The sequence below is a fragment of the Rhea americana genome, unplaced genomic scaffold (genome assembly GCF_003343005.1).
Source record: "Rhea americana isolate MKP2758 unplaced genomic scaffold, rheAme1 scaffold_29, whole genome shotgun sequence".
Classification (NCBI taxonomy): Eukaryota; Metazoa; Chordata; class Aves; order Rheiformes; family Rheidae; genus Rhea; species Rhea americana.
In genome coordinates, this window is record NW_028186412.1 from 5,284,724 (window position 1) to 5,299,057 (window position 14,334).

The 14,334-nt window shown below is 41.8% G+C and overlaps 1 protein-coding gene and 1 non-coding gene across 5 annotated transcripts in view; one reads left to right on the forward strand and one right to left on the reverse strand.

Annotated features, from left to right (window-relative positions):
- Positions 1–1,308: 1,308 nt before the first annotated feature.
- TRNAF-GAA (transfer RNA phenylalanine (anticodon GAA)) lies at positions 1,309–1,381 on the forward strand. The gene has a single exon. It is a non-coding gene; the product is annotated as a tRNA-Phe (tRNA).
- An 8,631-nt stretch (positions 1,382–10,012) lies between these two features.
- Positions 10,013–14,334, reverse strand: part of ALKBH8 (alkB homolog 8, tRNA methyltransferase) — a 50,021-nt gene continuing 45,699 nt past the window's right edge. For all 4 annotated transcript variants that reach the window (XM_085309050.1, XM_085309049.1, XM_085309047.1 and 1 more), the window contains exons 11-12: positions 12,868–13,017; positions 10,013–11,802 (exon numbers count right to left, since the gene is read on the reverse strand). In XM_085309050.1, the coding sequence (XP_085165176.1) occupies positions 11,233–11,802; positions 12,868–13,017 (720 nt within the window). In that variant the 3' untranslated portion in view covers positions 10,013–11,232. The remainder of the gene's footprint in view (positions 11,803–12,867; positions 13,018–14,334) is intronic.

Here is a 14,334-nt window from a genome sequence, read left to right on the forward strand (position 1 = left end):
GAACCTTCCTGAAACTGTACCGAGACCCTGTGGACCAAGTATCAGACTGATTCATCTAGCCTAGTGAACTGTTGAAGCAAGTAGTCGCAATGGAAAGCATTAAATCTAGTTCAGCTGACAGCATTGAGATGCGAAAGTAACTTTTTAAAGAGTATTATGTAAACGCATCCAGCAAGAACTGGCAGGGCTGTTTTCTGTAACCACTGAAGTAAAAGATACACAGGCAAGTAAATGTTTGTTTCTATCTTAGTCTGTAAACATTTGTTAGACTAGGTAAATACTGAGCTATCTTGTCACTTGTTCTGGTAATAGCAGAGAGGATTTGGGGAACATTACACTAWATGAATTTAAGTCTGTTCTTTTAAAATGATTGTGTGTTCCAGTATTTTCATTGTCTCTTTGGCTTTATTCTTCAAGCAGCAACTGTGTGTTTGTCTTTAAAGGAGGCAGCAAGCGATGGCGCTCAGCTGGCACACAGACCAGATCAAGGCAAACAGGAGGARACCAAGGGGAATCGCTTTCCTTCCAGCTTCCTTGCAGTGGGCTAGAATTTCCTCATCAGCAAAACAAGGAATTAGGCATTAATGGGAGAATTTAGACAAATCARTCTCAGATCAGGAGTGAGGAATGAAAGAAATGTGTTTATATAGCGCAGCAGGCTGCTCCTGACTGCACAGTAACTTAAGTGTTTTATAGAGCAGAAAACCTCTCTTTTCCTAAAGGAGCAAGGTCCTGCCATTCCAGAAGACTCTGCTCTAAATTCCAAAAATGTACTATACTAGTGAAAGAATCTGTAGCCAAGAAAAAATGTACAAGGATTGTATTTTTCCATCTACCTCTCATATATTTTTATATAACCTGGAGATCAAGAAAACTTCGCAAAGTCTGTAGCTCTGTCATCTGAGCTGTCMCATGTCCCTGAAGAAAAATGTACTGTAAACACCAGGTCTTCAAATAGCTGAAGCTCTGAAAAAATCCCCAGAGAAGTGWCCCACACTTCCTAAAGAGACCCCAGCGGGCTAAATTCAGATGGTRTCTTGACCCTATTTTGGAGAGACTCACAGCCATCTAACTTAATGCCATACAAGACATTTCTCTCCCTGTGGTATTATCAGCTATCAGGCAGGGCAAACATGAGAAGAGAATCAGCCTGCCGCAAGGGAAACAGAGACACAGCAGAGCCAGGGCGACCATACAGTGAGCTGTTGGCTGACACAGGCCAAGGAGAGAGGGGGGGAAAAAAAAAGAAATCAAGGCAAATTTAATAAAAAGTTAGTTATGGTAACAGAGCCATACAAGGAATTGAGGGCCAAAGTAGCTCAGCTGGGAGAGTGTTAGACTGAAGATCTAAAGGTCCCTAGTTCAAACCTGGGCTTCAGCAAGGGGGGGGTCCTTGTTGCTGCAACCCTGTCTAACATGCTCTAGGTGACCCTGCTTGAGCAGGAGGGGTTGGACTAGATGATCTCCAGAGGTCCCTTCCAAMCTTACCAATTCTATGATTTAGGTTGGAAGGGACCTCTGTAACTCACAYAGTCCAACTTTTAGTCAAAGCAGAGAAAATTTCAAAGTTCAGGCAAGTGGCTCAGGATTTTGCCCAGTTGTGCTCTGAAGATCTGTCTTTTCTGCAGAACTGCCACCTAGCCATTCAGTCCCTTACCTGTGCCAATGCATAGGGAYGGTCTGTCCCAGGCACTGGACTTTGCATTTGTCTTTGTTAAACTTCACAGGTTCCTGTCAGAGCCATCTATTCACGACCCCTTAACACCAGGAAACAGAGCAACTCAAACACCAAGGTCAGGCTTCTTAGCAGTAACTAAGGTTGGCTTTCCACTGTCCTATTAATAGCAATTTTCCTTCCCYCCCTGCCCCACCCAATTCCTTCCTCTTCCCAAAATATGGAAGTGATCCCCAGAAATGGCATCACACCAGCTCCCTTAGCTAGATTGAGAGCTCAGTCCACAGGGTCTTTAAGTTATTCCAGGAAAATCAAATAGGCAATCCTCCYGCAGGAAAGTCCTCCTGTTCCACTGTCTGTCTCTTTCACTGCTGTCACTCCCTTTCTACAAGGTGCTTAATTTTTAGGGGATCACACCAGTCCTTCCTTTTCTTATTTCATCCTCRAACTGCTAGTTAGCAAATTTCCCTCCCAACCACCTGACTCAAAGCAGACAAAAAACAAGCATCACAAGCAAAATTGCTATATTTTTTTGTATTTCAGTGTGCACACACCAACACACTGATCTTTACACCACTGCACCATATTGATCAAGCAGCTCCCTCACAAGCTCAGAATTGCTCCGCTCTTCAAGCGGGTTCCTTCTGATCCTTCCCCTCTTGTCACTGCTGGAACGGAAAGCATCAAAACAAAACAGCTCCACAGACCCTCCATAGACATGCCTTTTCCTGCTGTCAGTTTTGAAAGAGGATGGATACACTCCCTCTTCTAATCCTTTATTTCACAGCCATTGCTAGACCCCTCTACAAAATGTGCTTTCTAAGGCTTTCACTTTACCACTCTGAGTTTGACATAAAAATAAAGCTTGCCCAAGGACCCCCAACCTTGAAGTAGCAGGCTGTTCTGCTAGCAAGCACACAATGACTCCTTCATTCCCAGCAATGTGGAAATAAGGAAGCTGRGGACAGATCCAAAGTAATGCACATCCAAATCTGCAGTGTGAAAACCTCCCACTTAGGAGCCTTGTAGGCCTAAGAGGTCACCCCAGGTACTTGAAACACTGCATAACTAAGCAGCTCACTACCTACCTGCTATCTGCATTTCAGCTGCAGCCAAGCAAAGCAGTGCCCCCTAAGGTGACCCTTTCAGGCAGCATCCTTACCACAGCTCTGCTGCACTACACCCCTCCAAAGAAGTCYAGTCCATTTTGTTTCTAAGCGAGGAAGATGCTGTAGAAGTATGCACCACAAGATAGGASACCAAGCTCACTGCTCTTTGCAGAGCTTTTGATCTCAAAACCTCATCTCTAGGACACTRCAGCTACAGGACCTTGAGTAAGGTTGGGTAGGAATTTACTGTCCCTTATATTAAAACTATAGTATTGTAGATCATAGATCCCACAAACTTTTCTTGATAAAATCTATGTGTAATCATAGTACGGACAGATGTGAGAGATTTGGCCCTGCTCTGGCTAGAGAAATGCATCCCATATCAGCAAAATCAGTACTTGTTTTGGATCCATCACGCATATGCAATATAAATAGCGCCATTTTGGTCAAGAAATCCTTTATTTTCAACATGAACTGCCACTGGCTTCTCTCTGCATCAGCATCAGATCACCGCCCTGTTTGTCCAACCTTCACTAAAATACTGCCCTTTCGAACAAGTCTTTAATGTGTCTGAGACAAYATGAATTATCCTCAGTTCCAGACAATGTTTTGTTCCTATGCCTCTTGAATAACTGAGTGCATAAATTAGGAGAAAAGATCTTGACCTAAAAATCTGCATCTCTTGTATAGATTAACTGGTTGGCCTGCAAAGAGCAGACTAATAATGGTCTGCAGGATTAAAGGGTGAAATACCCGCAGATTCTTCTGAAGTGCACATCTTCCTATGTCCTCTTCTTGTTTCATCATTTCCTATTAAACAATAGCTTTTCCGGATGAAATAAATTAGAATGCTGTTTGCTAACACAGCAGTGTGAATTTCATGTTTGTAATTCAGCTGTCTCTTTTTCATCTAAACATGTCAATACATCTGTAATAAAAGAGAGAGAGAGAGAGAGAGAGAGAGAGAGACATTAGGCAAAGGACAAGCTTGGGAAGCTTGGGATAGGCAAAGGACAAGCCCGGGAAGCTTGGTAGGGTGTAGAATACCAGCTCCTGGCCACCAGGCCTCTCAGGACAGAGCCTCAGAGGTGCACAAAAGGGCCTTGAGCTGGATGCATTTCTCTCAGGGCTGTCTCAAGTCTCTTTTCTCCTATATGCTCACATGCATTTCCATCTGTGAAACCCTCACTAAATGTTTACAGCACGGCTGAGGAACGGGATTCACAGCAGAACGGAGGACACAACTTGATCTGCCTTGGCAGGTGAAGAACACACACACGGAACCAAATTCTCCAATATAAGCTGCCAACAAGAGCCAGCTATGCTCACACCACACAAACACAACGCAGAAAGCCAGCACATGCCCCAGAGGGCGTACAAAATAAGACAGAAGAAAATCTGAATACAGATGAGGCTGKGTGACAGGGAATAGCTATTGACAGCACATTGTTCAATATTTTATAGGCATCACTGTTAAGGAGAAATAAAGGGGCAAGCCAGTACATTATTATTAATCACATAGGAAGAAGACAAAGAAGAAAAGAAGACTAAGCTCTATTTTCACAGATACAGTTGCCAGTAAAAAAGAAAACTTAAAGCTACACATCGGCATACCTCCTAGATTCTGATAGAGGCCACATGAAATGAGAAAAATCAGACTAAGAAGCCAGTCCAATGGCTGAARCATGGCTTGCTATGGGAGAGTGTACTTGGGATTTTCCTGTATCAGCTTCATACTTTTTTTAAGAAATATTTTTAATAAACATAAGAAATTACTTAAAATACAAATATAAAATTTGTGTATTGAATTTCTTAAGTGCAGAAATGGCATTTTCTTCTGCAAGTTGAACTTTTCACTAAATATATCCAGAAACTTTTCACTACAGATTTAGTTAAAAATATGTTGGGGTATTGTTGCACAAACAAAAATAAAGATCTTGACAAAATTCAGTAAAAATATGGAAATAGTTCCGAAAAACACAGGCAGCTTCAAGCATTGTGAATTTACACACGTTGAAATGTCTCTYGGAAGTAACAAACTTGATGCTCCCATTGCTCAGAAAGACCTAAATATTCTCTTAGAATATCATTTGGAAACTTCACCAAAAATAGATTCTCAAGTAGGTTTTGATGCTTTGATCAAGGAATGATGAATCTATCAAGATGTAATCTATCAAGAATTTTTCCATCATGTTAAAATTATTAGTGAAGTTTCATAATATATTGAAAATTGCCTCTCACTGCACTGCATTGTCCTCTTACGCTGAATTTATTTAGCCTTCAAGAGTAGTATGAAAGCTCATCTTCTGCTCAATCTGATAAGGCCAGTACCTGAAGCTCTCTGAAAAAGGACCGAGAACCCCACGTAACTTTTCAGGGCTCTGCGTCAGCAGGTTTGGTCACTGGCATCCTTGCATCCAGATTTCAGTCCAACTGACCTGCATGAAGGCAAGAGAAGCTCTCAGAGCTCTGCAGACTTCACTTTTCCGAGCCAAAGGATCACATTGTTCACATACTTAATTTCAAGCACACAAATGCTTTATTGCTCTGAAGCGCTAGTTCTGTCCGGGCACAACAGTGGCTGACAACATTGGCTGGCAGACGCTGTCTCTGGTGCTGGATAAAATGGGGCAGTCCAACAGCCTCTGGTACAGGAGGCTGGGAACAAGGAAGACAGTGATCCGAAAATAAACTGCCACCTCTAGTCACAACATCGGCCATTTGCCTGCCTATGTCCAGGGCTAAATTAATGGTCACATTCGGGCAAAGAAGGAATTGCCATCTCTCTACTCCTAAGCATACCGAGAGGCTCTGTGAAGGTGACTCCCCTGTGTGGGACACCAAGGGAGGATTATCTCAAAGGCTGCATTGGCATTCACAGCACAGGTCATTCCTATACAAAGCTTTGCTGTTCTCTTTATCTTCCAGGTTGAAAATGAATAACCATTTGAGTACAACAGTTACTTAAATAAGGCCAAAAATGAGCATAATTAGTGTGAAAACCACTTCATCATGAAACCTGTAACATTTAAACCTGACTGTTGACCCTAAAGAGTTTCAGTTCATTAAAATTCCAGGAAAAAAGAAAAAAGAAAAAAAGAAAAAAAAAAGAAAAAAAGGAGCTGTGAATATTGTAGAGGGCATTTCTTGTGGCATATAATTGTGTTGTATAGTGGACTCCTCAGTAAACCTCTGCAATACATTTTAACATTTACCTGTTGTCCTCCTCATCATTTTCTCCTTCACCACTTATGTACTCCAAGTATCTAAGGAGACAGTCTGACTTTAATCAAAGAAATATTTCATAATATTCCAAAGCCTTGGAGGTACCCAAAGAGTTTTCCAACTCCAGCTCTAAAGTCCCAGTTTTCCCAGCTTTCTAAAGTCTCTGCAGAGCTGGAYCTGCTCCTGGGGCTGGGCGTTCGGCTCACCAGCCTTGTTGAACTCTGCRCCCCACACAAGGTAACATCAGGAATATAAGGAAAACCCATTTCAATAATGAATTACATACTGTACATTTAACCCTCGAATCAGTGTTACASAGGCTGGCATTCTTCATGCCACAATCAGCTTCCAGAATCAGGAGCAACAGAGACCCATCACTGCTGGAYTGGCTGGGAAAGAAAGATCAACACTTTCTGTTCTGGGCATCAGGTGGAAGAGATGAGAAATGTAACTGAGAATTAGCTAAAAGGAATTAGCTAAAGAAAGAAAACTCCAGCAACATTGACATGATAGTCAAAGGGCTAATACTAAAGTCTGACTCTATTCTCATGCTTCTCACATCCCAGGAGCCTCACCACAGAACCAGTGAAAGAGGGGATATGACTTCYTCATTTATGTAGCACTCAAGAAATCAAGTTAATCAGCCTTAAAAGTCAAGAAATGCTTAATGCTACATCAGACACTGCCTAATGCTGTCTCTGCAGAGGAAGTAGAGGGAAGCAGGAGAGCTCCGTAGGAGCCAAAGATTCGAAGAAAAATACATTACTTTGTAACGTGAAATCTATATTTGACTGTTCAGGGTTCATGAGTATTTGGTGCAATTCAAGCCCTAGATTAGCTTAACACTTAACATCATGCCTAACTCAGAGCAATAAAATGGTTAATTTGGAGGCACCATCTCTGTGCTTTCCTCCATCAGAACAAGAGTGCTCAGGTCTGTGTATGATCAAGCACTATCACAGACTTATTCCCTGATTTTTCATGAGGTCAGGATAAGGCAGCGCTTTGGAAAGTTTCAAGCAGCACTGCATKTCTCACCAGTATGTTGTATTACCTTATGGAAATGCACCTACAGGCAAACAGAGAAGCTGCTGTGTGCTCAGAAGGAATCCAGGCACCACGAAACACACGGTCATGCAGATAGAGAGCACAAGGGATGCGTTTCTCCTACCTTCTCCTAAATGAACACAATCCAGGGTAATCTGAAATAATAGGCAAAAACGGAAGGATCGCTGACTCAGCATCGCATTCAAAAGAAAGCACCTCTAGAAATGAAGAATGCTATTTTGTGGTACTATCAACCTGAATAAGCAAAAACAAAGAGCACATTTAACTGACATTTGTAGACATTTTCCTAGAAAAAGCTTAATAACAGAGAACAACTGAATGTTTTCCTATTCAAATCTTGGCCATAACAGTAAGGAGCATTTTTTTTTTAAGTAATACCTCAGTGGTCCCTCAGCCCAGCACAGACTCCTCTGGAGATAGAGCTGCTCAGAAGAGCTCAGCTCCCCTAACTAGAGCTGCACATACAGAAGATTACAGTGGAAGTGCTTTCACAGCATCCCACTCCAGCCTGTGCTATAGCTCCACTGCCCTGACTCACAGACCAACTCCCTGGCCTGACCTTGAGCCTGCCTTGCCACCACAGCTGCATCTGACGAATTGGGCTCTGCCCTGGCTGCTCTGCTCCCTCATGGGGTGCTGGAATGGGCCCYGGCTATGAGGCCAAGCCTTGCTGTCACTGGAAGCCCCCATAGCTCTCAGGAAGAGAGCATGCTGGGGCACTCCCTACAAAACAYGATAAATTCTTCATGATCAATACGCAGAGCTTGTAACCCTTCACTCAAGWCCTGCTCAGTCTTCAGACCTAACATAGGGCTCATGCTGAGACCTGGTGTATGCTGGAAGCAACATCATTAGGCTGAAGCGAGAGCAACGTGTAYGCCAGATACTCAAGGACAAAGGAATGAGGTCTGCTATTACTGCAGTTTTGTAAGTTATTTTTAAGTTCTTGCTTATTAACAACTTAAGACCAAAACTCTTTGGAATTAAGTAATTCCCTGTCCAGAAATCAAATCAACCAGTAAGGACGGTATAGATCAAACATCCAAGCTGGAAGATACAAATGTGGCAGCTCGCTCAAYAGATTTTTGAAGCAGATCCACCAGCAGCTAGGTTGCTGAAGCTTTTCACAGTGCGGTTCAAGAGACGTTGGCATCATGCCGAAAGACGAAGGATGAGTGCTCTCACCATCAGTCAGGTAACTGTTTTGCTCATAAGCATGCAAATTAACAGRTTATAAATTAATGAATCAGCAAACTAGTGAATTAAGTAACTAGAGAATTAATAATTCAGGCTAGTCTACAGAGAAGGGATTAACCCCTTGTTTGTGTGTTTATTTACTGAGATTGTAAAAATAAAATGTTTCACACAGCATGCTGTCCTGTAAATCTGAGATCACAATGAACTGTGACAAGAGCTGTACGCAAGTTTCTCAGMAGCGTATAATGCCAAGTAAAACTAGAATAACAACCAACTTCTCACTGCTGATTTGCCCTGTTTCTGTAAGTTTTCTTAGTTTAAAAATGTGTCACTCAGTATTAATCTTTACTCACAGATTTAAAAACAATCAACATAGCATACTCCTGTTTGTCATCTCAGGGCCAACTCTGCCCATAGCACGTCAACTATGAACAAAAGCAAGSAGCCAAAGTAAGAGGAGGAAAAAAACAGCAAAAGGGAGGATTCGTAAGAGACAAAGTAGGGAGAAASGAAGAGCAAAAAGTAGAGCCAGAGAACAGGTGTCCGTCCCAGTGACCTGTCAAGCAGATGCAGTCACTGCCCACAGAACCTCCGTGCTGACTGCAAGAGCCGTGACTTTCTCAGGCTCCAGCCATCCTCATTTTAATAGTGTGGAGAAGTAAGGTCAAGAGGTAACTTGTCTAGATGCCAAAACTGAAGTCCTCTGCCACGCTGCAAATGTTTCAAGACTACAGATCTTGCACAGATTACAAGATTAGCCTGGTCCTGCAATACAGCTGGGGACTGGATTATCTTCCCTTCTCCACTTATGGCAGCAACCAGTTTATCACACTTTTGCCTCAGTTTCTGCTCCCCATGTCTGACATTCTTGTTTAAATCAAGTCTCCAAGAGACAACTGTTTTCTCCTGCACATCTTGTACAGCCAGTGCCACAGAATGCTGTTCAAATTGCTTCAGTGCTAGAAGCTCTGCTATTGATATCAGTATTGATATTGACAGAGTATTGACACCAGTTCAAGTTCTCACTCCAGACTGGCAGGTCTTCACTTTCCAGCACCACATCTCCCTTGATGACATGAGTGCCTACTCACATCACTAGGTCAGGATTAGCAAAGCTCAGCTCCTGCAAATGAGCTAACCTTATCTCGTAGAAAGGCAGGCTTCTCCTGCCTAAACTCACCAGCTGCACTGCATACCAGAAGATCCTATATGCAAATGTATGGGAAGTCCAATGCTTCCCAGCTATGTGGTGGTTATTGCATCTGTGCCAGCCAACTCCCGAATATGCCCAACGAGGCACATCTGCCATGGACATGCCTCTCTGCCTCCACATGCAGCACAAGGAAAAGAAATTAGCCACGACAGAGCTGCTGCTAGCAGGGCAGTTTATGCAGCTGAGGAACAAGCACTTCTTCCCCAAGGGATCTTTGGAAGCAGAGAGCAAGCCAGGCACAGGCCAAATAAATTGTGGTGGCAACAAGCTCTTCTCTTACCACTGTTTCCCCCCCCCCTCCCCCGATTTTCCTCTTTATATGATGCGGAAAAGAACTGCAGAGACAGACAAGAGTGGGTTGGGGCACACAGTTGTCCTGGAAGTCCCCACAATACAGGATGGGCACTTTGATCTAGATGCCAGTAGTTTTGACAGCAACAACCTGCCTGTATTATAGATCCTGCTACAATCACTGGCAATGAAGGCAAACCTAGCAATCCTGGTTTTCAGAGACACCGATAGCCATTCACTCCACAAGAGTCTGTCTGTTGCATTTTAATTTTGAAAATGCACTGCAGGCAGCACACTGCTTTGATAGCACAAAAACTGTGTTAAATGAATTGTGCTAGTCCTTCCAGGCAATGGCAGTAATGGCTGCTGTAACAGTAACAGTGARTCAGCCAGGATAACATCGGCTCCACTCTGCTCGAATCCTTTGCTTTTCCAAAATACAATAAATAAAACTTATTCCACTGCTGACATTCAAGCGATGAAACTACTCTGCAGGAAATTTTCACCAACATTGCCCTCAATTTAATGTTTTCTCTCTTTTTTTTTTTTTTTTTTTTTTTTTCCCCAAGTGCACCTCCATCCATCAGATCTGGCACCACACCTCAACCTCCAGTCCTGCAGGGATAGAGCCCTGGGCTTTCAGCAAGTCAGGCATTTAACAGAGTTGGTCAGAGTATTCCAGCTGGGCAACTATGTCACACTTCAGAGGAGCTTTCAAACAGCACTTCATTTAAAAGCTTGAGAAATTCTGGGAGTTACAGCATGAACTGTGGTTATCTGAGTATCAAGGAAAGAAAAGSAACTGTGAAGTCCCCATTCACTTTCAGCTTTCCTTGAGAAAATAAGAAGGACTATGACCAAGAAAAGAGATTAAATTCCAAGCTGAAAGAGATTTATGACCCTCAACAGAGGCCAAAATAGGCCTTCTACTGGACTTTAGGCAATGACTGAGCTTTTTAGCCAGTCAAACTGCTTTATATGCTATTGATTTTCTTCTCCCTGAACCACAGTTTCACACTGTGAACAGCTTTATCTTTGCCAGTTGCAATAATCAGACCAAATCAGGTCTCTATTCCAGTTAGCTGGTGGGTTGCAGGGAAGCCACTGCAGCTAACTGGTGTAAAAGAATGGAGAAACAGTCCCTTCTTCTTTGAAACTATTTACGCTGGGCCCAGCTGAATGCTGGCCTTACTGATTTCCATGGCCAGCATTCTACACACTCAATCCTTTTTCCTGTAATTCAYTGAAGTAAAATAAACACTCTGCAGAGTTACTATCTGTGTTTGGCCACTATTTTGTTAACACATGTACACAGTGCTAGATACTGTTAATAATTCAGTTAATAAATTCAATCAATGTTTATTGTGCTATTTTAAAAGAGGTAGTAGCAGCAGAGTTCATTAAAAATTCTTCCATCCTGTAAAACATTAGTTAACGGAGGAAGCAACACAGGCTTACAGCTTTTCCAGAACCACACACCAGTTTCCCTGATCATAGTAATTTTTTTGAATCCTCACACAATCCAAGGATCTGCATGCTGCCTCCAGTTCTCCTTCACAGAACACATGATAATAACGGTGGAAAAYAGGGCTGAGTTCTTGCGATTCCTTAGAGCCAGCTGGAAATGACAGTGTATCAGCACTTTCCCCTTTCTTTTTAGTTTCAGTTTTCAGGTGCCAGGGAACCAGCAGGTCTTGAGAATGGAAGGAGGTTCGGTTAGTGTGAACAGGCAGTTTAGAGTCTGCTACTGAYTTTGCATCACCGCCTTTGTCCTTAGAGTCATTAAAGAGTTGGTCAGAACTTGCTGAGTCTTGGCTGCTGTCATCAGGCATTTGATCACTTAGCAGTCCCCTGGCCATGTCAGTATTAATTTCCTCCTCCTTGCCTTTACTATCCTTCTTTTCCTTAAGATATTTAGACCTCTGTTTTTTGTATTCTTGTTCCATTGCCCAGACATAAATAAGTGCTGTTCCACCAGGTCTTAGAAGACGAGCTAATTCACGGATAGTAGCCAGTCTCCTCTCCTACAAAGGAAAAGTAAAAGTGTGAAGCTAGTATATAAASAGACATGCAGGTGAATGGAACCAGCAATGATTCTGTCTTACTGTCCTCCCAAAGTACAATAAATATAAGAAGATTTTTTTTTTCCACTGTTCATTTTGGAGAGTGTCGTTTTCTCTCTGACATGTGTAAGCATGGAGTGTCATGCTCCACTAATGGCCAAGAAGTAGTAAGTAATTTATAATGTAGTCCATTTCTACACTCATGAGCCAAGCTATTTTCCTAGACATAGTTCTCTTTCCATTTGAAAATAGTGTTGACCAGGATTTCTGGATATGTCAGTCCAGTTGGAAATGACACAAAGTCTCTTCAAGAAAGTTGATCAACATCTAAAATCTCAGATTCAAATCTACAATACCTGATGATACAAACATACTCTAAATCCACAGTCAGAGGAGTCAGATTTATGGCTCAAATACAAGTCCTCTGACCACCCTCAACAAAGACATGGCATCTTTCTCCAGAATAGACTGCTTCCTACTTTTATATACAGCACGTCCAAACATGCTGTATTTCAGGTATGGATAACTTGTTACAACTACAACTTCCTGGGAGGAGAAGCTTACACAGTCCAGATACATGGCAGACAAACAGGCAGCAATCCTGTTGTTCTTTGCAGATGGAAAATGAAGGCACAGAGGAAAAAAAATCATGACGTATTCAAGATCTGAGCCAGAAAGTAATACACCTCCTGATTCCCAAAACAAGCCCCTCCCTCCCCAATTTCATTAATTGTAAGCAGAACAAAAGGAAACATGAATTACCAGAAGGTCGAAGAGCCAGGAGGAGCAAGGATGCCTGACAAGGAGAGGAGGAATGTGCAGAGAATGTCTAAGAAGCAGCAGCAGTGCAACAGCTTAACTCTGCCCTGACAATTGGTTACACCAAATGAAGAACTCCTCTTTCCCCCCCTTTTCTTCTCTTTTGGTTCCAAAAGCTAGCAGGGTTTTTTATAATATTTGTAGCTGTCTGCAAAACTGCACAGCAATRTAACGGTACAGAGGAACACAGAGAGAGGGGTGACTTACTGCTGTTGAAAAATGGTGGATTACAGCAATAGAAATGCAGGCATCACAAGAACCACTCCGGACTGGCACCGACAGGGCATCACAGACAAAAGCCTGGAATTCTTTTTCTCCACAAATATCCACGAGGTTTTTGCTGCGATCACAGCCAATCTGTTACAGAAAGCATTTCATTAAACTTTTCATAAGAGGATAATTACAGGACTGGAAAAGGATTTTCAGTTGATACTTACAGTAATACAGTCATCTCAATCTCCTACTGAGGCAATACATTTTAGTTTAAAATGAAAATGAGAGAAAATAGCTTTAAATAAGATGAACATGTGATTCATGGATATGAACTTAAAAAAAATAATAATAATGCTTACTTAAAACTGAAAGATGGCAGATTGGGTATGAGATAGCTCTTTGTAGCATATGATTTTGAAACACTGTAAAGCAGAATAACTTTGAGACTAACCTTTCCCTAAGAAAGGTGCTCGTTAGGTATCCCTAAGACCAAAAAAAAAAAAAAAAACAGCAAAGGAAGAGGTGATCTTACCTAACTTCAGTATGTTCTTTTCCTTTCAGTTGCTGTTTGTAACCTGACAACATTTTAAGCAGCCAAATAGTGAACATACAAAACTGAATCTACAAGTGCAAACACCAATCTGGTGACTTTGGTGGCACCAGTGAAGTATCTGCAGCACAGCTTCACTAACCACCCAGATTTTGTCACTTCAGTATAAGTAAGGAAGTACTCAGTCACAGTTCTTCACTCTCAAAAACACAACACACAGTTTAAACTAAAGCCAACACAACTAAGTTTTCCAAGTCCAAATGATATGAACTATGGGAACCATTTCTCATAAAATGTTTTTTTTTTCCCTTCTGAACCTTCCTCAGTGTCCAAGTCAAAGATGGCAAGAAAAGGCATCAAGAAGAAATTTTTTACAGGCTTACATAAAAACAATACATCTAAATTGGTCAAGACCCTTCGGTAACAACAAACTGTGTGAGGCATGTCCCATCCATATTTTCAGATCTGCCATTAATTTTGAACAGAATATTCAAACCAAAGCCCTGCTACCACGTTGTATTTCAAATCTGGCTTGCCTGAGAATATGAAATTTATTTTTGTTTTCAGTAAYTGGCAAAAAGCAGATAGCAGAGAACAGATTCAGATTCCTAAATAATTATTGCTGACAGTGTTTCTTTTATCTGACATGCAAAGAATACTAAAAACATCCTTGATGAAAGAATAGCAAACAACTTGCTCTTGTTAATCAACCCAGCAGTGATGACAGCATTGCTAAAATTAAAAATCTCTTTTGAAATGACTGATGAAAAACAATACATTTTCCATCATAACTTTTCACTTTATCAGTTCAAATTATTTCAGCTTTCAAATTTACAATCACAGCTTTGAAGAAAACCAAGATTTTGTTCCAGTCACATTTCCTGAGAGCTTCCAAGCAAGCTTCATTCTAC